This window comes from Eimeria mitis, genomic scaffold (assembly GCF_000499745.2).
Source record: "Eimeria mitis Houghton genomic scaffold, Emh_scaff31, whole genome shotgun sequence".
Taxonomy (NCBI): domain Eukaryota; phylum Apicomplexa; class Conoidasida; order Eucoccidiorida; family Eimeriidae; genus Eimeria; species Eimeria mitis.
Genome location: NW_013571445.1, coordinates 27,849 through 50,677, shown reverse-complemented (window position 1 = coordinate 50,677; position 22,829 = coordinate 27,849). Strand labels below are relative to the sequence as shown.

Sequence of the window (22,829 nt, the reverse complement as noted above, 5' to 3'; positions counted from 1 at the left end):
TTGCAGGGCTGCAACAACCCCCTGCCAGTGCAAACACAAAAGGCCGACCCAGCAAACCCCCAGCACCGCCAAGAGTGGATGACTTTGAGCGCTTCCTTTAAGGCGAATGTACAGCAACTGAGCCGATCTAGCGGGAGGCTTGATGCTGGCTATTTCCACGCTTTCGCGCAACAGCCTGAGGGGACACACAAACTTAGACGGGCTCACTGTTCTGCAGCGGAGCGGCGAACACACTCGTACAATCTCTCCCTGTATCTAGGCTCTACAGGAGAAGTTCGAGCTGCAAGCCCCAGCAACCAGCTACAGTGTGCAGACAGCGTGGTACGAGCTGCAGGCTGAAATGGCTATATTATATATATATACATATATATATATATATATATATATATATATATATATATATATATATATATATATATATATATATAGGTTGGCGTACCTGGCCGTGGAGAAATGTTTGTTCATCAGCGCAAGGCTCTCAGGGCGCAATCGGCGCTTCTTTGTTGTGAGACTGGCGTTTGCCCCGTAGTCCAACAAAACCTAAAAAAGCCACTGGTGCTGACCAGTCCGTTGCTTATACCCAGATGTAGTACACACAGAAGTAATGTGCAGACATAACATGTAGAAGAGTCCGCTGCTTATGTACAGATTCATTTTGCAGGTGCAGTATATAGATATAGTATACAGATGATATATTAAAATGCAGTATGCATTTGAAACATATAGGTAAAAAGTATATGTGGTATACTGATGTAGGATATGGATGTAGTGCACAGATGCAGTATTGATATGCAATGTACAGATATAATACACAGATGTAATATACAGATGATAGCAGTGGCTCAATCAAGGTGCGGCTTGTTCTCACCTTGCATATATCTGAATACCCGCGAGAGGCTGCCAGATGCAACGCTGTCCAGCCGGCATGGTTGCGGGTGTTGATGAAGTCTGCAACGGCTTTTGAATTCCCCGACTCGCCCGGGGGGGTGTTCACTGAAGCTTGCGAGGCGACGCGCTCCAGCAGAAGCAATATGCGGCAAAGGGCAGAGCCCCTTGGGTTTCCCCCTGCTCCCCTGCAGTCTTTACACCAGCAGGCGGCCTGTGAGGGGCGCGCCTGCGTTCCTTTACCCATTTCATCCTCTCCTGCCTCGTGCGCGACACTGATGGGCTCGATCTCTACAAAACGGCGAGCGTTGTAGACAAGTGCATGGAGCAAAGTATCTCCCGCGCTGCTGCGCAACTCAAGAGGTGTGCCGCTGTCTAGCAGCAGCCTCAGCATACTGCTGCTCCCGCAGTAAAATGCTGCAGTGCAATTTCGTTCGTCTCGCGCCTTGACTAAACATGAACGACAAAGAGGAAGGCTCACGGAGACCGCAGGGGGCTGCCGTAGACCCTTTGGTGCTGGGGGAGTGCATGCGACGGCTATTGCTGCACGGTCACGGCAGTTCTGGCACCGTGCGCTTGCTTGCAGAGAGTTGGAGGCGTCCTTGCTCAGCAGCAAGGTGGCCAAGTTGAGATCGTTTGCAGCAGATGCCACGTGGAGAGGAGTGAGGCCGTCGGGTAGGGGAAAACACCCCTTGCTTTTCTTTTTGCTGCATTCCCGCGGAGCTAATAACAGAGCAGCTGCCTGAGGAAAAAGAGAAATGTAGAGGTCGTAGCAGCCGCTTCGAGCACAGGATACAGCATCTGCTGCCCGCTACGCTGTCTCACTGTGCTGCATTGGTGCAACAAGACATCAAGAGGGCAGTCGTGGACATAATAACCCTGAAGAACATGGTGAATGCTGCAGGAGGGCGGTTTGGATTTGCCTGCTCTGAGCTGGATGAAGCTGCACCCCTCACAAAAGGCTGGTGTCTTACAACAAATCTACAGCAAGAGTGCAGCAATACGCCCTCAGACTTCTATGTTTCTGTTTTGCTTAGTTAACGTTAAGGGGCTATTGGCATTGATGTGTCCCTCCTGTGTGGTCCAATTCGCTCTCAGCTAGCTGCATCGCCCAACTCTTGCCCAACCCTTGAGGCAACCGAAGCGGGGTACGCACCCGCAAGCTGTGTTTCTTGATTGCATATTCAAGCGGGAAGACTCCCTTCTCAGAGGGCACCGACGGAGACGCTCCTCGGGCTAAGAGCAAGCGAACCAAATCGAATGCCTCATCTAGTGTTCGTTGAAGTGTTTTCTGACACTCAGAGATTGAGCCATCTGTTTCAAGTTTCAGTTCCTCGGCAGCTTTCGTTACAGCTCTTTCGCCCTCTATTGCCTCCGCTACCGCCGCCAGAAGAAGGGGCCTTCTCTCCCCCACTGGCTCCTCCGTCAGTACATCAGGGGAGATGGAGGATGACGCGAAGACCATCTCAGCTGCCTGCAGCAGCCACGGGTTACCTGCAGGGCAAGCGCGTTTGGGGGATGTTTCTGAACAATCAGAGGGAGACGGATAAGTGTGGTCTGCGTCTGCATCCTCAGAGTCAGAGGGTGCAGCGAACACCTCTGCCTTCTGTTGCTTTGGTGAGACTTCAGGAGCGGGCGACTCCTGAGGTGCAACGCCTCTTGGAGAAGAGGAAGCGTCTGCTCACACAGCGATACAGCAATGTTGTCACGTCTCGCCGTGTGGTGCAGAGGTGTGAACGGGTCTGATGAAGATACACTTGTGCTTTGCTAGGTGAAAATACAGTAATGTGGGCTGAAACTGCTTCGTCCTGTACAGAGACGTTGCCACTAAGCTCTGTCAGTGGGACAAGCAAAGATTTCAGCCTGTTGTGCAGGCGTGCAGTCGTGCCAAGCCTTTTCTTCTGGTCTGCAAAACGTCTTTGTCTGTCTCGAACACTTTCCGCATTCTTTGAATGGCAGCTTGAGTAGGAAGTGTTCTTATATGGGATGTAAGTGAAGGCAGTGAACCGAGCTTTGTTTACTGGAGACTGTTTATTGTTCGTTTCGGCGATATGCTGTACCTCTATGAGTTGAGGGCAAATGATATGAAGGAACAAAATATTTACAAGCCATTTAAGCGCTTAAGTTGAAGAACAACGTCCTGTATGCACGGCACAGTCAATGAGGCCATCAAGCCTTGCTCACCGTCTGCAAGCGAAGACGCCTTTGCAGGAGTGCATTTGGTTACTCGCGAATCCATTCTACTGCTGAGCCTTCGGCCTTGCTCTGAGCGATTGCGCCTTTGCTGTATAGGTGGTGTGAGAGGGCACTGCCTCGTCCAGTTGCTTCGAACCGTATTGGGTGTTTGCCTGGCCAGTAGAGGATTTACGATGAAGCGCGAAGCGCTAACGCGGGGAAATCACCACACCGACGTGTTTTCAAGAAATCTTCAGTGCTGTCTCGTTTGAAACTACTATCTGTCGAGTCCATGGGATGCGCTGGCAAAGAGGAAAATGAAAAACTCAGACGTAAGCAGAGTAGGATAGCCTGCAGTTCTATTCAAGCCACAGGCGTTCTTTTTTGGCAGCACTTGCACGCGCATCAAAGGCTAGATGGACCCAGCGAAGAAGACTGAACCACAATGCATGCTTTCACAGGTTGTTGGGCCGGTGCAGTTGCACCAGAGAGAAGGGGGTGCAGTTGTACTGCGCGTGTGGCTTTCTTCAAGTCTAGCATTCAGCAGCGAAGCTCGTTAAGGCGCATAGCTGTCCGCGGCTGAGCGTTGCAGGTTATTGGTGGGCGTAAATCTGACGCGCAATCATACGTGTTAAGCATAGGGGTACACGGGATCTAAAAGCCACTACCATTGTAACGAGGTGGTTCCCCTAGGCAGTCCGCCAGGCAGTCATGCTAGGGAAGCAGATGCACGCAAAATTCCCAGGACCCCTATAATTTCTAATGGGTTTGTAACACAGTAGATCTGAAAGAAATGCTATAAATTTGGCTGTTTCCCGTTTAAATTGCTCTAGCAGTACCCATGGAGAGGTGACCCTGAGGGGGGGAAGCAGGCCTGCGCGTGGGAGGCGTTTACCGCGATGAAGGTGAAACCGTTCATGAAGAAGTATAACTGGGAAAAATAGAGAACTATCAGTAAACGAGTACAAGTACGGATTGGATCTTCTGTGAGTGGCGGTCTGCCCGCGCACGTGGACCGTTGCTGGTGTTTGTGTCAGTCGGCAGCGCAGCGCTCTCCGTCGGCAGTGGGCTGCTGAGACTTCAGTTATTCCGCGTCGTTTTGTGTTGTTGCTCCGCAACATACATTAAGGAGATTTACTTAGTGCTAAAATACTTTCTGGGATAAGATTAAAACACAGAGAACAGTTAATTTCAGCGGTGTCTGCATACTCCGCCGGCCATATAAGCAGAAGACTTTTGTACATTGTCTGCGCATCCCGGTTGTTGCTGCTCTCACTTCTTTCGATATCAGCTGTTCAGGTAGTGAGTGCAAGCCAGTCAGGCCCAAATGAAAACCCTCGTTTTCTGCCTCGTTCCTTTTGTCTACCGTGTCGCTGCAGCAGCAGTAGCAGCAGAAGAAGCCTCTTCAAAGGACCCGATCGCCACCCCCACAGGTGACCAATGCGATGAAGATGAAAGCTCGTTTGATACATCTGCTTCTGCGCTGAAGCCAGAAGCTCCCCCACCCGCTGCGGTGCCCAGACACTTGCAAGCTTGGCGGTCCCGCGGGGGGGGCATGGGCAGCCGCGGATACTCCAGTGGCTATACAACCAGCTACAGCAGCAGTGGGTCCTCCTCATTCAGTTCTCCTAGTTATTCGGTGGGCAGCAGCAGCAGCAGCGGCACCAGCAGCCTCTACACTCCTTCATACAGCGGGTCCACTACTTACGGCCGCTCAACGCCAACCTATGGCTCTGGGGTCACGTACCCTTCGGCCACGTCCAGTAGCGGAACCACTTACTACAGCAGTGGAAGTAGCGGCGGCACGTACACTGGAACGACGTACACTGGAAGTAGTGGCAGTCCCTATATGGGAAGTGCATACAGTTCAAGTACCCCGTACAGCGGCAGTACGTACACTGGTAGCAGCGGAACTCCATACAGGGGGAGCAGCAGCACTACATATACTGGAAGCAGCATGGGCAGCTCCACGTACACACCTTACTCGAGTGGTTCTCGTGTGACTGGCAGCAGCCCCTACGTCAGCTCCAGCGGCACTCCTTACATGAGCAGCAGCAGCAGCCAAAGGGGATACAGCAGCGGTACTTACACGCCGTCTAGCCAGCCATACACAGGAGGTAGCGGTACTCCTACAAGCGGAACGTACAGCAGTTCTGTCGTAGGGGGAAGCCGAACCTTCATGCCTAGCCCATCCCCCTCCCCCCGCAGCGGCTACCGTACTGCAGGCGGTGGCGTCAGGGGTTACACGGGCAGCCCCACTAGCGCTACTCCCAGTATGCAGCCAACGTACAGCAACATTAGCAGCAGCACTAGCAGCAGCACCAGCAGCGGGGCAATCGGCAGCTCTACAGGCGCCCAGCGTTTCAGCAGAAGTGGCTCAGAAGGGGGGGGCAGCGCGTTGCGTGCGCGGTCAACTGTGCCGACGGCAGGACCCTCCTTCAGTAGCGGAATGCAAGCTGCATCAACAGCTACTACAGGTTCCCGTGGAAGAACGGCTGGAGCTGTCGCTACACCGAGCGTGAGCCCTAGCCCGCCATCCCCTAGCCCGCCATCCCCCTCCACGAATACCAACGTCCCGAGAGGCGTTACAGCGCCGGCTGACCCCAACCGAGGGAGAGGAAACAGCAGTTTCCGCGCTTTCGGTGGAGGCACAGACACCTCCCCTGTACAAGCGGGCGGCGCTGCAGGCACAACGTACTATCTGCGAGAGGCCGACGGCTCTCTCACCCCCCTTGAGCCGCCCCCATATGACCAAATGAAGCCGGACTCTTACTACACCGATCTCTACCTCACGGATAAACCCATTAGGTTTGAGAACCACGTAAGGCTTTCAGGCTCCCTCATTGATCACGTAAAACACACCACACCATACGAAGGGCAGTGTACGGCAGGCGAACTCTTGGTTGTTGTGGCTGTTGAGTTCATCAATCGCACCGGGTCGCGCCGGCTACATGAGAATTTGTTTTGACCGATTGCTTGCCTTTTTGCATTCGTGAGTTTTCTTCAGAGCAACAAGGAGCGCCAGTTCAAGCGGGAGCTGGAAAAGACACATTTATCGAATGTGGAAAGCGAAAGACAGCAGCCGACCCAAGGCGTCATGAGCCTGCCCCTAACGGAGGAGAAGAAAGGAGTGATGGGAAGGTAGTGAGGCATGCAGTGGGGCTTAGGTAACTACACTCGAAAGGATGCACATAAACATGTGCTGCTTGAAGGCAGGAAAGCCGGAGAAGTCTCTTCTGCGGGGCTTTGCAGTCATAGGCCTTACCTGTCATTATTTCGGAAGCCCGGCGGCTCCATGCCGAAGACAAACGAAGAAACATGGAAGGAAATTGCAACAAACGCGGCAGCATAACATCAGCTCATCTGCTACTTAAGTAAGAGTACGAATTTAGAGGCAGGTTAAATACATGTGGTGAAAAATTGAAGGTTCAAAGAGCGGAAGCCCGTTGCCAAAAGGATGCATTTCTCTTCTATTAATGGCCTACGATTCATTTTTCTTTTGTTCGTATATGTTCTATAATATACTGTGCGGATTATCTGCTTGGGCTTTTATTTTGACTCAAGTTGTAGCTACGCTCGCTTCTATTGTTTATTCTTCTGAAATATAGTTCATACATCCGTTCTCGGAGTATTCAACTTGCATTGATTTGCATATATCATTTTTTCAAGCTTGCATCTTCTTCACTGGTAGTCGTGTATTTCGTTCCGGTAACGTTGGGTTTGCTTTCTGTTTGAGCATTTCTCAACAGTTCATTTCTCATTACAGGCTCGTGTACGCTTTCTCCAGCTGTTTTGGGGTTTACCGTTTAGGGTCTAGGATTACTTGCCGCCACCCTCCTCCGGTAGAATCGGATTGAGTCAAGCTGAGTTCATTCTTCTTTGAACAATCGCTCGAGCGCAACTGCTTTTCTTGGATAATATATTGCCGTTGCTGTTAGTTTGGTGTTCATTGCACGGAATTGCTCCATCCTAAATGTGGTAAAAATTACTGCTTCATCGTGTCGTTCGCTTATTCAACCAGCGTCCATATATTGTTTGCTGACTTCTCATCTATGATAGCAGCCGCTCTTCATTGGCTGCTTCCGCCGCAGCGGCCCTACATACTCCAGGAAATTCGAAGCGGAGAAGACCAGAAATTTGGCTGTAACGTGGAGACTAGCACCGCCCCTGGGCGGTTGACTTGCCTTCGCTGTTATCCCACCGCATTCGCTGCAGCGGTGTGAGAATAAACTTACATAAATTCGGTGCAGTGTCCTCTCAGGCATGCAGCATCATTGTTTTAGTGCCTTCTGAGGGCAGGCGGCGCAATCGTGCGAGCGTTCAGAAACGCAACTCAGCAACCCGCCACAGACGCCTTCACGCCATGAAGGTTTAAAGAACGAAAGTGAAATGGGGGCTCTCGAATTATAGCAGATGGAATTTTGATATACGAGACAAGCCCTAACGGTTTGTCAGCTTCACTTCTGGACTATCCAACCTTTCGGTTTATTCATTTATTTACTAGAACTTGCACGAAGCAAACCCCTGTTAGCAGCACTGTGTCACCGCTCCAGAATCTAATCATACGCACCAAAAGTGACAGAATTGCTTGAATAGTTAGTTCGCGAGATACTTGGTCCAGTTGTTAACTTTCAGTTGACTACTGGGTAGGCACAGTAGGTGCACGAGCCGAAGCTGTTTCAGCGGACAGTCAACTTCTAAAGCGCCTGTCTGATTCAATCTATTGCTCACTAATGCTACGGAGGGGAGATATTTCACTGGTGACTCGTTTTACAGTGCCTTCCCGCTCCAGAGGAGGTCCTACCTTGCGCGCCGCCACGGGGGATGAACTCAACAAAAATAACTCCCTTTTGACATGAAATACGTGTCTAGGAAGGAAGTAATAAAGAAAAGATCTTTACACAGATTTCAACGGTGGCGGAGGCCCGTTGTAGGCTACGCATACATCGTTGTCTGGGCTGTGCCAACACCGTTGGAGCTTCCACTCCTACTGCTATGCGCTTCTTCGCCTCCGTTTCCGCCCCTTTTTGCGTTGTTTTTAGCACAGGTCCTATATTCCTAGTATACTGTTTATCTATATAATTAAAAATATTCTACATTTATTCTTCCACTGCCTGCCTGTCTGCGGGCCAGGCACAGCACCTCTGTGTATGCTGGCTTAACACTCAGCGTCCGTTCAGGTTCCTTGGAGAAACCCCAAACACGAAATACTTCATCCCTTCTCTCAGCCTTCCCTCCAGCGCTAAACCCTAAACTCCAAACCCTAAACCTGGGCGGAGGTGTTTTCTTCTCTTCTGCTGGCGCTACTGGTTGTCGATCAAACACCATGGCGAGCCGGGCCTGGTCTGATTTCGCCTCGTATTTCCGCACTTACGGGCGCACAACGCATTTCTGGGGCCCCGTTGCGAACTGGGGTTTCGTCATAGCGGGGCTCTCAGACATGCGGAAGAGCCCCGAGTGCATCAGCGAGAGAATGACAGGTGTTCTCTGCGTCTATAGCCTTCTCTTTATGCGGTTTGCATGCATGGTTCAGCCCCGAAACAACCTCCTCTTCGCCTGCCATGCGTGCAACGAGGTGGTACAGTTAACTCAGCTCTACAGGAAGCTCCGCTACAACGCAACCAAAGCGGCCCTACCCCCTCCCAACTGAAGAAACAAGCAAAGTCCATTCTGACTGAAGGAGCAAACAAGCTCTACACTACACCTGCGTACTGACAGACAGGGGCTTGGGGGAATCAAGTCCTGTCTTCGGTACCAGCAGCACCATCGCAGCCACAGCTCCAAGCAGGCGCTCGCAGCTGCAGAAAAACTGGTGGTATCCTGCGAGCTCTTCCCGGCTGTTACAGTGTTTGTAACAACGGGAGTTGGTACGAGGCTCTGCACGGCAGGATCTGTTGTTGTCTCTCCGTCTTTGATCTGTTGGGCAGGACTCAGGAGCTGTTTGTCAGCAAAGGCAAATGCGCCAACTAACTGACGGCGCCCCACAGGCGCAGAGCGCTGCAAACGTGCCGCAGCAGCTGAACTTGCTGCAGAAGTTAAAAGCGGTGCAGCATCTAAACTTGCTTCAGCAGTGTAACGCTGCACTACCCTGCTCCAAATCGCCTCCCGGCAGCCCTTAGGTGCCTGGGCAGCAGCAGCTGATGTTGCAATCTACTGGGCGATGCCAGTGGCAGCAGCCACAAAACGTGTCTGTGCCCCGGCTGCTGCTGCTGCTGCCGTTGCTGCAGTGAAGATTAGCTGAGAGCGTTCACTGCGTTTTTCGTCGGGGTTTCTTTTTTGTGTTGTTGGCGTACAGACAACAGTCCACAGGCGTCTGTGTCTGTTTGCATTTTGAACCTATTACCCCAGTTGCAAGCCTCACGGCATTGCTAGGGCCTATACACGTAGCGGTTCTGACAGCTGGCAGAGTGTACTTAGTGGGAATTATAGAGGGGCTTATAGAGTATTGATCACTAGAAGCATGGGCATATTGGCTGCGGACTCATCAGCTGCAACAAAAGGCAGTTGCTGCTGTGGCTTTGGTTACACGCGAGCAATGAAATGGCCCAAAACCGCATGCCGAACAGCTGGCCGGCAGCTCTTCAGCAGCCAGACCCCCGCCCACAGAAGCAGCGCGTGCCGCAGCAGCTCTGCAGCACCGGCACTCTCCAGGCATCCCGCGTGCCACGGGGGCCCCCTCGGGGGTCGCCGAGGGGGCCCACCCCCCTTCTCACCAACCTTAAGAGCCCCTTCCTCTCCCTCCGCCTCAGTGCCCTGCACCTTGTCAAGGCAACAGCTGTCCCAGGCCTCCGCACCCGCTAGTGTGGCCCCGCAGCCGTGAGCACTATGGGCCCCTCCTGTGCAGCACGGATCTCCTGAGCAGGGGCCCGCAGGGTGGACATTTGTTCCCCCAGCTCGCCTGGCAGGCCCCTGGGAGCGCGTTGCTGCGTGCAGCAGCTCATTGAGGGCGGATATAATCGCTATAAAGGCGTTTCGCTGCAACAGCAACAACCCAAAACAACACCACCACTGCCACTGCCACCCAACAAACAACACCCTTAGACAACAGATAGCAGTCGAGCACGGGCTTTATGTGGATAAGACACGCTAAGGAGAGCGGGTGTTCGAAGCTGCAGCTTGGCTGTCGGTGTCTACCTCTCTGTCCCCTTCTATGTATTTGCACCCCTCTTTGTCCCTGTCATTCTCTTCCTCTGTCTCTGTTATCTGCCCTTGTGCATCTCCCCTAGTTTCGTGGTTCTGTTCTCTGTCACTGTTTGTCTGTATCTACGTTCGCTGCCTTTGTCTACGTGTGTGTCAGTGTCAGTGTATCCTCTCTCTCCCGCGCGTACGTGTACTGGGGGCAAAGAAAGCAGCACGGCGCGACACAGGATATGGAATCCGTCTGTCTGTACATCTTGCACCGCGAATTCGCTGGGGAAGAAGCAGCACGTTCTTCCCCAGTACTCCAACAGCTGCAGCAGCAAACCCCACAACGCCCGCAAAACGCACCACACACCTTCTACCTCTCTCTGCTGATGTTACTACTATTACTGATGCCGCGGATACTGCTGCTGCTGCTGCTGCTTTTGCTGCCGGTGTCTTTTCGCATACGTTTTGCGGTGAGGGAAACAGCAAATCACGCAAACGACGAAACACCTGCACGAGACTCACCGCCAACGCGGCCCCCACCGATACACCTGGGGGTATTTCAACGCCCTGCTCTATGCAAGCCCGCAAAAACACCACCTCTCGCTGTAGGGGTCCCCTGCAGCAAGCACGGCAATGCTCGTCCTTCCGGCTTAACAAACTTCTCCTGCTATGCGGTCTCCTGCTTGTGTGGCTGCTACTGCTGTTGCTGCTGCTGCCTGTGTTGTCGTCGACACTGCGGGAGCTGCTCGGGCCTCGGTCACCGTCCTCAGGAGCAGCAGGAGGTGCAGCGGCTGCAGCAGCGGGCGCCTCGAAGCAAACCCTTTGCGGCTGCATGAAGGTATCTGAACCCGCGAAGAAGGAGGGCCACGTAAAGCTGTCCCCTCCCGCAGCAGAGAGGAATCGGACAACTTCTTTCATCAGCCCTTCTCCACTCTTCGGTCCCCGCAGCCCCCGCTGCTGCTGCTGCTGCTCGCAGAAGGTGCTGCAGCAGGAAGCACCTCCGCTCAAGTCGCCATCCTCGCTGTCGCTGCTACTGTCGCTCGTGTTGCTGTTGCTGCTGCTGCTATCTGTTGCAAGTGCCTGGCCCAGGGCCGACTGTCGGTCATCACCACGGCTGTTGTCCTGTCGTTTCGGCGTGCTGCGGTTCGTTTGTCTTCGCAGTGAGTCCGCTGCAATAGCATCATCATCAGCAGCAGCAGCTGCTGCTGCTGCTTGCGTGTGGCTGTGCAGGTGCGACAGCAGCCACCAGAGTTCTTTGGGCATCGGCAGCATTGGGTGTTTTCCTTCAGCATCACCCCGAGTCTCCTCGTTGCTCTCCAGCGCCTCCTGCTGCACGTCTGGTCCCCCTTTCTCTTCGCTTTGCTTCCTCTGTGGCGGCTCTGCTGCTGCAGGTTCTGCTGTATCTGCTGATAGCGCTGGTGTTTGTGCTGACCCTGCAACTTCGGGCGATGTCGGGGGCAGTAAGGGTTTATCGCCCAGCAGTGCGAGAGGTTGCAGCTCTGCTCCTAACAAGGAGGGGATAAGGGATGCAGCGAGACAGAAGAAGAAGTCCTGGCGGGAATCCTCAAGGCGAAGCACCAAAACCCCACACGCCAACTCCTGCGCCTTATAAATCCCCTCCTGTATATTCAACACCAGCGAAAGTACGCGGGTCTCCCCACCCCTCAGAAACCCCTGCGGCCAGTCCACCAACAACCAGCTGTACATACACCACACACGCACAACACCAACAAGCAGATCAGATTGCACGCATAAGCCCCATCAAAGGACCCCGCACGCAACGCCTTGCGGGCCTCATAGAGGTAGGAGCGTCCCTAGGGGCCCCCACACCGAATTGGCATTCATCCACCCTTAAGGGCCCATCAAGGGCCCCTCAGGGCCCGCCACACGGGGGCAGCAAAGTTCGATATCAGCACATGCGATTCAGCAGTGTAAGGCTGGGCAACACTGTGGTAGCAGATGTCGAGATCAGCACATGAGATTCAGCAGTGTAGGGCTGGCCAACACCGGTAGCGCTTTGTCTCGGTCTCCTCACCGCTCCAGACGAATCGGTTGCTGCACTTCTCCAGGTGCATCTGCTGCAGCTGCCGTAGCTCCTGGTGCTGCTGCAGGTACATCGCCTCCTCGCTGGGTGTCATCGCTGGACGTGGAAGCAGGAGGCGCGAGGGGGTCCGGGGAATGAGACTTCTCTCCTGTCTGCTCTTGGATGCGCTCTTTCTCGAGCTGCAGCAGCTGGGGCTGCTCGCGCTGCAGCAGCTGCTGCTGCTCGCGCTGCAGTGACAGCTGCAGAGGCTCTGAAGGCCGCGTTGCCGCCTCGCAGCTGCTGAGAGATTGGAAAGACTGCGCCTCCCAGAACGGTCCCCCCTGCCACTTCCTCGATAGGGCCCCGTGCCAATAGGAGACATGCGACAGAGGGACTATGGCTTTACCTGCAGCAACGAAGACACAAGAAACCAGACCCCCTAAACCCTCAACCCTACACCTGGGTGCATGAAAACACGCGACACGGAGACAGCAAGCAGAAGAGAGAAGCCCTTTCCTACGACTCCCGACCTAACGTCACCCCCAGCCGAAACCCTAAACCCTAAACCCTGACCGGAGTCTGAGAGGCAGTAGACGGAATAGGCCGTAGGTAGCGTCACGTGAGGGTTAGACAAACTGATTTTCAGCTCCATGGGTTCGAAGGGGCGGATGGGAGGCAGCTGCAGCAGCGGGGGATCGATGATGAGTTTACTGAGGCTCCGGCCTTCTTGCTGCAGCAGCGAAGAAACAAACCACAGGCTCACAGCCCCTAAACCATAAACCATAGATGCCAAACCCCAAAACCCAGACAAACACAATCATCGCCTTCAGCGTTGCTGGTAGCTGCTTGCTGCACTGTACAGACACCGGAAAGGGCCCAGAAAACACCTTCAACGTTTGCCGCAGTTCGTTGCAGGTGGTCTTCACGCGCTCCGCGTCCACCCTCTCCACTACCAACCGACAAGACATCCAACGCACCCAGAACCGCGCAATCGAACCCCCACACACTCCATGGGGAAGCCCTTGAGGGTCCCCCGCAGGGGACCCTCTAGGGGCCCCTCTAGGGGCCCCCCTACGGGCCTCCCTAAGGGCCCCCCAAGTCCAAGCCGGCCTGCAGCAAAACCGTAACGGATACATGAGACCTTCTACCTCGCCTAGAAAAGATAGTGAAGGGATTCCCCGGATTCCAGCAGCAACCGCACCAACAGTAGCAGCAGCAACAGCAGCAGCACCAGCACCCGTGCGGAGGCGATAAGAGACAAGAGAAAAATTCATCAGTGCACGCAAGGAGCGACCTTCATCTTTCTCTGCTGAGCAAGCCTGACACTACTGCTGCTGCTGCTAGTGCTGCTGCTGCTGGTCCCCTATACCGCTCACCGTCTCCACTGGGCCATTCTGCCTGTCTCCTGCAGACTGAGGAGCTGCGGCCCTGCTGGCCTTTGGGGCACCCGGCAGCAGAAAAAGCCGGCAGACGCTTTTGTGGTGATATCGAGTTGCTGCAGTTGCTGCAACCGCCGCTGTCGATCTGCAGCCGCAGCAGCAACGCATGGGCTCCCCCCGCCAGGGCCCCCAGGAAGGTTTCGTCGCCGCGTGCAGCAGCAGGAGAAGGCACCCTGGAGCGCCCCCAGTTGCTGCTGCGCCCCCAATAGCAGTAGCGGCTTCAGCTCCAAGGCAGAGGCCCAGCCCGAATCTGTCTCGAAGCGAAGGCTGCAACAGATTCACCAGCAGCAGCTAGGTGACGTGTGGGGCCCCAGAAGGAGCAACAGCCCCCAGGGGAGACAGTGTGCATGCAGTCTTATTCATGGTGGTGCCCTGCAGCTCTTCGAGATTACTAGCTGCAGAAGAGCGGCTCAGAGACAACAGCAACAGCAGCAACAGCAGCAGCAGCAGTAACAGCAGCAGTGGCAGCAGCCTCACTCAGCTAAGATGGTGAGCAGCTGCTGGCGCTGCACAGCCTTAGTCAACGCCTTCCGCCATGCTTCCTCTTTCCTATGCTCTTGAGCAGCAGTAGCCTCCCGTTCGGTGTAATCCATGGTGGTTCTCCCTGCTGCTGCTGCTGCTGCTGCTGCTGCGTGGGCGGAGCCTGGGTGCTCTGGCTGCTGCGGGCCGCAGTTGCAGCAGCAGCGGGAACTGCAGGTCTCTAAGGCCTCTTCATTTAGCTTGACATCCGCACAGGCAAAGACAACAGGCGTCGCACCGATGAGCACGCGAGCCGCCACTCCCCCGTACGCAAAAGCCTCTTGAAACACCTCACAGCCACAACTGCTGCTGCTGCTGCTGCTGCTTCTGCTGGGACGCGCGCTCGAGGAGCCACGTGCTAAGGCTGCACAGCGCCTGCTACAGCAGATGCCATCCTGCTGCCGCTGGCACTGTAACCGCTGCTGCCGGTGCCATAGGCGACGCGAGAGACCCCTGAGATGTATAGGGGGCGACTGAGGCCGTTCAGTCTCTGCAGCTGTTGCTGCTGCTTCTGCTGCAGCTGTTTCTGCTGCTGGCGCTCCTGCTGCCGCCTGTGTGTCGGCCGCCGATTCTGAGAGGCCGAGGAAGTGGGTGAAGTTGAAAAAGAAATCCATGCGTTGTTGTTGCTGCTGCTGTTGTTGCTGTAGCTGTTGCTTCCATTGCTCTCGTTGTTGCTGCAGTCTCTTCTGCGTTCCTGGGCTGAGTCCCCACGGCCGGCAGTAGTTTTGCTGGAGGCTGCGGCAGCAAAACGAGCCAAGCCGCGTCTTAGCTATGCTCAACAGCGTTATGTTTGACAGGTGGCTGGGGTGTACGTACACCAGGAGGAGCTGGTTGTAGTGTGGAGACGCATCCAGCGGTACGATCTGTTCATAGCGAGTTGAGGAACTCCTCCTACTCATTCCTGCTGCTGCTGCTGCTGCTGCGCTCCCACCAGCAACACATGAGCTCTCTGGCCCCCACAGGTGCCGCTGCATTGCTCGGGCTGCCGCGCCCTCAGCAGCCGCAAACGCTGCCGCAACACATCCTGCCCACGCGAGCCTATGCTGCGTCGCCACCTGATGCAACCTGTGGAAAAAACGGACGAAACGGATGCAGCACCAGTCAGCAGTAGCGTCAGCAGCAGTTACAGCAGCAACAGCAGCAGGAGTGGCCGCAGCCTCCCAGCGTTCGCACCGTATGCCTCCTCCTACTGCATCTGATCCCTTCAGGCCTTACGCACAATACCTAAACAGATGTGGACCAACTGCTGTTGTTTCTGCTGCTGTTGTTGGCACTGCAGTTACAGCTGCTGGTGCTGCTGCTGCTGCTACTGTTATTGCTGCGAAAACTCACCCCACGACGACCACGTCCTGCTCTGCGCCGACGGCGGCTTGCAGCAGTGCGTGGAGACGCAGGAATTCGAGGTGTCTGCCCTCTGAGGCTAGAGGCGAGGTGTCAAAGGTTTGCTCCTCTTGGTGCTGGAGCTGGTGCTGTTGCTGCTGTTGGACGGTGCTGCTGCCATCGGCTGCATCGGGTGGAGGCAGCCCGTGGGTGTCGATGTCCACAGCAGAGACATCCAGCTGCTCCTGCAGTAGCTCCACAGCAGCAAGCTGCTTTGCTGCTGCTCTAAGGATCCTCCGGCGCCCCGGCAGCAGCCGTCCCCCCCGTGCGGCCCCGCAGGGCGCTTCGCCTGCGAAGCAATAGCACGCGGAGTGTACAGACACCGACTGCACATTGTGATGCTGCGGGCATCGCAGCAAAGAAGGTTTTATAAAGCAAAAACAACACCAAAAGAGCAGCAACATTCTATACACAACATGGAGGCTTGCGGCACTGCAGCGAATCACGTCCAAATGAAGGTGCCGGCTGCTTCTGCTGCTGTTGTCGCTGCAAGCAGTCGCCTGATGAAGCGATGCTGCTGCTGCTGCCTGCCCCCTTAAACACCATATAACTCGCTCTGCATAACATCTTCTGCTGAGAGCCGCACGTCAACCGGACCCTCATGGCCTGGCGTCGCAGCACCAACTGTATTTCTTCTCACCTCAGTTGCTGCAGTGCTGCGTTGCTGATATGCTGCTGCTGTGCAGCTGTCGTGGGGCTCCACAAGCTTACTCTGCTTTGGGAAGGAAGCTATGGCAACATGCGGGGGGCTGTCAGCTCCCGGGAGCTCGAGGGCGGCGGGGGGCCTTTCTGAGACCGGGATCGGGATCGGGGAAGGGATCGAGGGCGGTGTTGGGATCGAGTCCCCTGCCGGCATCTCCTGTGGGGCCGGACAGGGGACCTCCTCGCCTTGGGGCCCTGGGCACGTCATGGTGAGGCGGTATGCATGCACTGCTGCGCCTCAGCAGCAGCATGCAAGCGCTCTCACCCCTACGCATGCACGCATGCATGCAGTCCTAGCCCTGCGCATGCACGCATGCAAGCGGCTCTAGTTGCAGCCGCGTAGCCCCGTCAGGAGCTTATGCACGCAGACAACAGTCACACGGCCTAGGTTAGGTTTGCCTTGCCTTGCTGTATGAGCCGGAGGTGTAGAGCCGCTCACGGTCCGTCCCTAGAAGAATCCCCTGAGCTAGGAGTAGAGACAGAGAGTCAGAGGGCAGCAGAAGACAAGAGAATAAATCCCGTGGCTGCTGTGTCATGTGCTCCTGGTGCTGTTGCGCCTCCTGCTGCGCTCCGACACGACACCGCCGCCAGTAAGGCTGCTCCTTTGGAGGCGTTTGCTGCAGAACCTCCTAGCCTACTCAGATGCATTTAGTCTACGTTTATCAACTCAATGCAAAAAGCACATATCAAATGAAACGCTTTAGTAGCCGTAAACAGCTCAGCTAGCTAGCTGGGGTCGCACGGTTGGGGCTGGGCGGGCAGGTGGCCCGTGGGGCCCCTGGTCTTTCGGCTCGAGTAAAGGGGAACCTGAGGGAATCCTCTTATTTCGTAAGCAAGCAAAAATATGCTTAGATAATGACTACAAATTTCCCCTTTTAATGTTCGAATAGACTAGCCGGCTGTCTCAGCAGAGCCACGGGAACCTTCGCGACTGCGCAGGGACTCAGCTCAACTCTTGGCTCGCTTTCTGGCTGCAGAGGCACTGCTTAAAAGCAGAAACCCGAAAGGGAGGGAAAATACTTGGTCATTTGGTTGTTAATCCACAGAACATCGGCAGACAGCCGGAGCAACAACAACCGAGACAGTAGCTGCTGTGAGCTGGAACTGCCACTCCCGTCGCTGTTATGCAGCTTTAAGAATAATTTACACCTTCAATTCTATGCATATCCTAGTTTTTCTGGTTACTTAAGTACGATCTATTTTTGAGTCTTTTTGCTCTGACAGTTTGCTCATCATCGGTGTGTGCGTTGCTGATCTATGATGGAATGCGTCGATTGCCGGTCAGGGCACAGAATCAAACAGTAAAATTAATAGGAATGAAGGGAGAATTAACTTGAGTAAACAAGTGAACTCAGCATGAGAAGAAAGGAAAGTCAATCTGGATCGCCAAGATTTGGATATAGGAGCCGTCAATTTGCATTAGCAAACACTGCACCATGTTCTGCTTGTTATCACGGAAACATTCAATTGGCCTTCATAGGCTTCCTTTACACAAATAGTTACAGAGATAAAGCACACAGTAAAGGGAGATCCGTAGGAGCTTCCTTTACTTTGTACTTGAATTAGTAGCTGTTGCGAGGTGCGCTGCAACTATAGTCAGGCCGCCTTTTCCTCGGCAACTCTAGGCCCTGAGGTGAAAACCCAGGATTCCTGTAGACGGGTGAGGGAGGTTAACAGCCTTGGAACAATATTACCTTGAGATTTTGGCTGCATTGCAGCGCACGGCACTACTTGAACAAGGCTGGAAAGTCCGCACTTTTAGCATAATCAATCTGGATAGAAGAATACAATCAATTCGAATAAACGAATACGATCTGTCTGAACAATCAAATGCAACCAAGTTTGACGGAGAAAATCAAGATGAATGAACGAAGGAAATCAATTTGCATAAACGAGCAAAACCAACTTGATTACAAGGCAAAACCAATTTGAATTCCTGAACGAAAGCACTTTGCGTAAAAGCACCTTGGCTTTGCTTTTTGTTCAAACCTTTTTTGAACAGAAATCGGTCAGTTTTGATCGGGACACTTAGTCATTCGTGCCTTTTTCTTAGTGAAACTTTTCCCATTAGGGCCAACTGGAAACCACAGCGCTGCCTTTAGAGCAATCAGCGAAAAAGTGAATATAAAGACCGAAAGAGATAAGCCGTACCTCCTTATCCGCCCCATGACCAGGAGAAGCAGAAGCAACTGCAGGCAGTGAGGTTGAGGCAAGTAGTGGTACAGCGGCTGGCTACCGTTCGGCAGTTTAAACAAAGCAGTAGAACGATGGACCGACCGTCTCACCAGCTGAACCGGCATTGTGAAGACTGACGAATGGCCGTTGGATTGCCGTTTCACAGTCTAAACCCTAAACCCTAGAAGCAGCACAACCTCATGGAGCACCGAGACATTGGATTGACTGTGCGGAAGCCTACAACGCTTCCCCATCACAGCGTAGGCACCTGTCTTCTAAGCTATCTACTATTACCTAGCTACCCATGACAGGCGACGGCTAGCTGGAGCAGTTCGCAGCTAGCGAGATCTCTAAATGTTGTATCCTCCTTTATCCTGTCTGTTCCTAGCTTGGTGAGGTAGTCAGTGGCACTTCGCCCCTACGTCTATCTGGCTGAGATAGTGGTCCCCAGACACTCCCCCTTATCGTTCCATCACAGCTCCCCGCATTGTCTCGTTCTCTGAAGGCTGCGACCCTTGCAGCACTTGGCTGCAGCACACTGCGGCAGAGAGAAGGGCTAAAGAGTAGGCGTTGCTGCTGGTTCTGTCTCTCGAGTTTCAACGCAACGGCGGGCGCGTGCAGGTAATCCCCCGTTGTCCTCCATACAGTGTGGAAGACAAAGGCGGAAGCCTGCTGTTCGTACGCCTCAACGCGCGAAAAAGAAATATACTACAGCAACAAAACAAACACCAGGTGCTGCTGCTACCCCCCAGTACTGCAGGCCAAATGCAGCTCCACACTGGCCCCGACAGCCTGCTGCTGCCTACGGGAACAAACAGTGCAGGCCTCAAGCCTCTTGCATCCTTCTCCAGTATATATATATATATATATATATATATATATATATATATATATATATATATATATATATGTATATATGTATATATATGTTAGTGAAACCTATGATGCAGATGTGTGTGTATGCGTTGGGTGTCCCCCTGTGTGTTGGTATGCCCCAAGGGCAACACCAGGACGAGGCACAGTCCGGGCTCCCCAGCAGCAGCATCTTTTGCTGCAGCTACTTTTGTATTTGAGCGCATCAAACCCTAAACCCTTGAGCTCTTTAAACTGTGGGCTGCTACGCTGCTGTCACTTGTTGGCTGGAGTTCAATTCAATTTGTCTTTCCGTGTGTTTCTTTGCTTGTTTGCTTGTTTGCTTGCTGCCTCTTGTACATCTCTTGTGTTCCTTTATTTGTATTTTTCGTTCAGTCTATATAAAGGCCCTCTTAACCCAACTTCACGGTGAGATCATCCAAAAATACCATCTCGGGGACTTCCAAATTCGTCGGCGCCGGGCCCTGACGGACACGGCCTGTATACACCCCAATACGCATCCACACACCCCAATACGCATACATACACCTCAATATGCACCCATACACCCCAGCCCATACACCTCAATACGCATCCGCAAACCCCACATAACATCTCACACCCGATGCCACGCCACACCCTAAACAGCATCCTTGACACCCCAAAACGCCTGTACCCCCGACAACTTATGCACTCCACAGCTCATAGACCGCACAAGCCTCTTATACCTCAAAGTGCTCATACACCCCAGAGCGGCTACACCCCCAGCAGCTACAGCATCTGCACACTGCTTTCCTTTGTGTATGCCTTGCAGTTCGTTGGGCCTATCCAAGCTTTTTAATAAAAATACACATCACTATAAAAGTACATACTATATAGATAATTTATTACCTGAGATATCGTAGTGCGAGCCGTGGCAGGGGCAGAACCAGCCGTGGTAGCTGCCACCCTCGACCGGGATACAGCCCAAGTGTGTGCAGACGCCAATGTTAATCAGCCATTCAGGTCGGGGGCATCGCTCCGCGTCCATCTGGGGGTCCTTCATAGTACCCACGAGCAAATCGTCCGCCCTGCAGCAAAAGCAAAAATACATTAAAGCCGCAGTAGCGACAGGCTAGAGAAGCAGCAGTGATAGACTTTAGATGTAGCTGCGATCGACTATACCAGCAGCAGCAGTACACTGAAGTAGTAGCAACACGCACATTGACAATAAAGCGGCATCAGCAATAGACTACAGCAGCAGCAGCAGACTCCGGCAGCAGCAGCAACAGAGACATGCGCAAGTATAACACACAACCGCAGCCGCAGCAACAGCAAAAGATACAGAAGGCAACTCAGGGACAGGTAGAGGAGCAGCAACATCTCCCCTTTTGTGGCTTGGATGCACACAAATACTACAAAAGAGGAATGTATCCCGCAAGGAAAACAGCAAATAAACAAGAAAAACAAAACAAGAGGAACAAAACAAAACAAACAGAAGGCAAACAAAAGACAACAGGGACGAAGTGGCTGTAGCCTTGCCTTGCTCTCTCTATCTCCTCCTCCGTTCTGTGACGCACAAAGACGGGCTTTCCTCTCCACTTGAACACCGCCGTTGTCCCCGGCTCAATTGGCCGCAAATCGATCTCCGTTGTGCCTGCTGCCATCAAATCCTGCGCAGCAGCAGCAGCAGCATCAGAAACATTATCGTCAAAAGCAGCAGCAGCATGAGCGCGTGCATGAGCAGGAGCAGCAGCAAAGGGAGGACGAGGAGTAAGTTGCTTACCTTGCTGACCCACCAGAAGTGTACCATTTTGCATAGCAGGCTGCGCATCATACTGGCACCGATGAAGAAGTACGATGCACTCAAGAAATACATGAAGGGCCTTCTATCTGGGCTGCCACTGCCGAGCCTGTAGTCTCTGAAATCGGGGTGAGCGTCGCTGTTGATGCTGGTGGGGTTGGGGGCATTCTCTGCGTAGCCGACAGGGCGGAAGTTTTCAGGGGCAAAGCGCCCGATTGAGACCACTGCAGGCTCGTCTTCGTTATTCCATACAGTTGTCCTTGTCACGGTTGCACCCGCAGCCAGCTCTGAACCCCATCAACAAACAAGACAGAAGGGCGGTTGTTTATGTATCAGCAACAGCAAACAAACAAATACACATAGAAGAATGAAGCAGACGAAGAACGAAAAGCAAGCAATAGACAACATACAGTGTCCGCTGCATCGATGAACCAATCGTCTTATTGTTTGTTCTGCTGCAGCTATACAGATACCTCACCTCCTTTGCTGAGATCGGGAGGACGAGGGAAGGTGGGCTCAGCTGTCTGATGATAATGCCAGTACCGCATACGCCTGAAGAAGCCCTTCCGCTGATGGGGGTGGTTAGAAGGCTGGACGATGTCTGCTGCATCAATAAGAGCATCATCTTTGTTCTGCACCTGCAGAGCTTCCCGTCGTCGCTGCAGTTCCTCGGCTTCCAAAACGAACAACGAGGGGTCATCCGCCTGGTCAAAGCGATTCAGAAACAGGGGCTTCTCGCTCGCAGGTGGCTCCGACTTGTGTGGCCCTATGTTGTGGTTGAAAGTGCTGAAACGGCGAGCCAAAGGAGCCAGAGCAGCCAGAGATGCGCCCTGCTGCACCAGCGGTGTCAGGTGGGGGCCCCGCCCCACCGAGCACAAGGGAGCGAAAAGACCCCGCGGATACATCAAGCTGCTGGGGCCCCGCAGGGACCCCAGATGAGGCACTCGAGCTGCTGCAGACGGCGACATGTGCGCAGCAGCAGCAGCGGCAGCAGCAGCGGAGGCGGCAATGGCACCCGCAGCGGCAGGAGAGGTAGAGGCCCCGAATTAGACCAATACAAGGCCCTTAGAACCCCTAATTCTACTATAAAGAAATCGCAAACACACAAATCCACAGCTTCTGACACTCCCCAACTCAATACGACCCGCGGAAGCCAAGCAGCCGTCTGCAGAGGCTGCGGCATACGCATGCAGCTCCTTGCTGAGAGAGCAGGCTCTCGTCCAGAGGAAAATGCTCTTTAAAGTTCATCGAATTCAAGTAGATGCCCAATTATGTATTTATTTCAAACGATTTCAATGGAAACGAACGCGGCAAACACACGCGAGAAAAGCTCGTGTTAACCACACACCCGCCGCTGCGGCGCAGCACTCCATGCACATTATGTACACCGGGAGATACCCATCATAGAGAAAATGATTCACATAGGGTACGCGATAAGAAAGAGAACAAATGAGCAATGGTCATCCTCCCAAAGATACAAACACTGCATGGCGTCTGCCTGTTTCGATAGCTGCAACGCTGCACCGGTAGGTAAAGTGGAACTATGTGATCTTACTAGAGCAGCATCATCAGCTCCACCACAGCCAAAGTACTTAAGATACGACTCCCGCTGAAAAAGGGGGGTTCCTGTACGGGCCCCAGGACCGTCGGTCGCTGCGGCAAATTCATACCACTAAGGATAGTAGTTTACAAATATAGCCAACCTCCCGTCCAGTTCCCAGGCGGCGTGAGCCCAGCGGCCCAGGGAGAAGAGGGCTGTCTGAGATGG

The 22,829-nt window shown here is 53.7% G+C and overlaps 4 protein-coding genes across 4 annotated transcripts; 1 reads left to right on the top strand and 3 right to left on the bottom strand.

The window, feature by feature from the left end:
* Positions 1-127: 127 nt before the first annotated feature.
* EMH_0033020 (uncharacterized protein) lies at positions 128-3,124 on the bottom strand (the record flags this gene model as incomplete). Its single annotated transcript, XM_013498010.1, has 4 exons — positions 128-175; positions 869-1,627; positions 2,042-2,562; positions 3,070-3,124. 4 exons carry the CDS (start codon positions 3,122-3,124, stop codon positions 128-130), a joined length of 1,383 nt encoding a protein of 460 aa, XP_013353464.1.
* A 1,263-nt stretch (positions 3,125-4,387) lies between these two features.
* On the top strand, positions 4,388-6,412 carry EMH_0032900 (uncharacterized protein; the record flags this gene model as incomplete). Its single annotated transcript, XM_013498009.1, has 3 exons — positions 4,388-5,881; positions 6,068-6,204; positions 6,313-6,412. The coding sequence occupies 3 exons, from the start codon at positions 4,388-4,390 to the stop codon at positions 6,410-6,412; spliced, it is 1,731 nt and encodes a 576-aa protein (XP_013353463.1).
* A 3,170-nt stretch (positions 6,413-9,582) lies between these two features.
* On the bottom strand, positions 9,583-16,405 carry EMH_0032790 (uncharacterized protein; the record flags this gene model as incomplete). Its single annotated transcript, XM_013498008.1, has 11 exons — positions 9,583-10,035; positions 10,389-10,511; positions 10,711-11,887; positions 12,224-12,617; positions 12,785-12,941; positions 13,099-13,321; positions 13,588-13,735; positions 13,823-13,917; positions 14,128-15,234; positions 15,502-15,838; positions 16,093-16,405. 11 exons carry the CDS (start codon positions 16,403-16,405, stop codon positions 9,583-9,585), a joined length of 4,527 nt encoding a protein of 1,508 aa, XP_013353462.1.
* Positions 16,406-19,691: 3,286 nt separating this feature from the next.
* Positions 19,692-21,966, bottom strand: EMH_0032680 (ubiquinol-cytochrome c reductase domain-containing protein, putative; the record flags this gene model as incomplete). The annotated part of the gene is made up of 5 exons (XM_013498007.1): positions 19,692-19,777; positions 20,170-20,348; positions 20,740-20,930; positions 21,044-21,348; positions 21,540-21,966. The coding sequence occupies 5 exons, from the start codon at positions 21,964-21,966 to the stop codon at positions 19,692-19,694; spliced, it is 1,188 nt and encodes a 395-aa protein (XP_013353461.1).
* Positions 21,967-22,829: the final 863 nt, after the last annotated feature.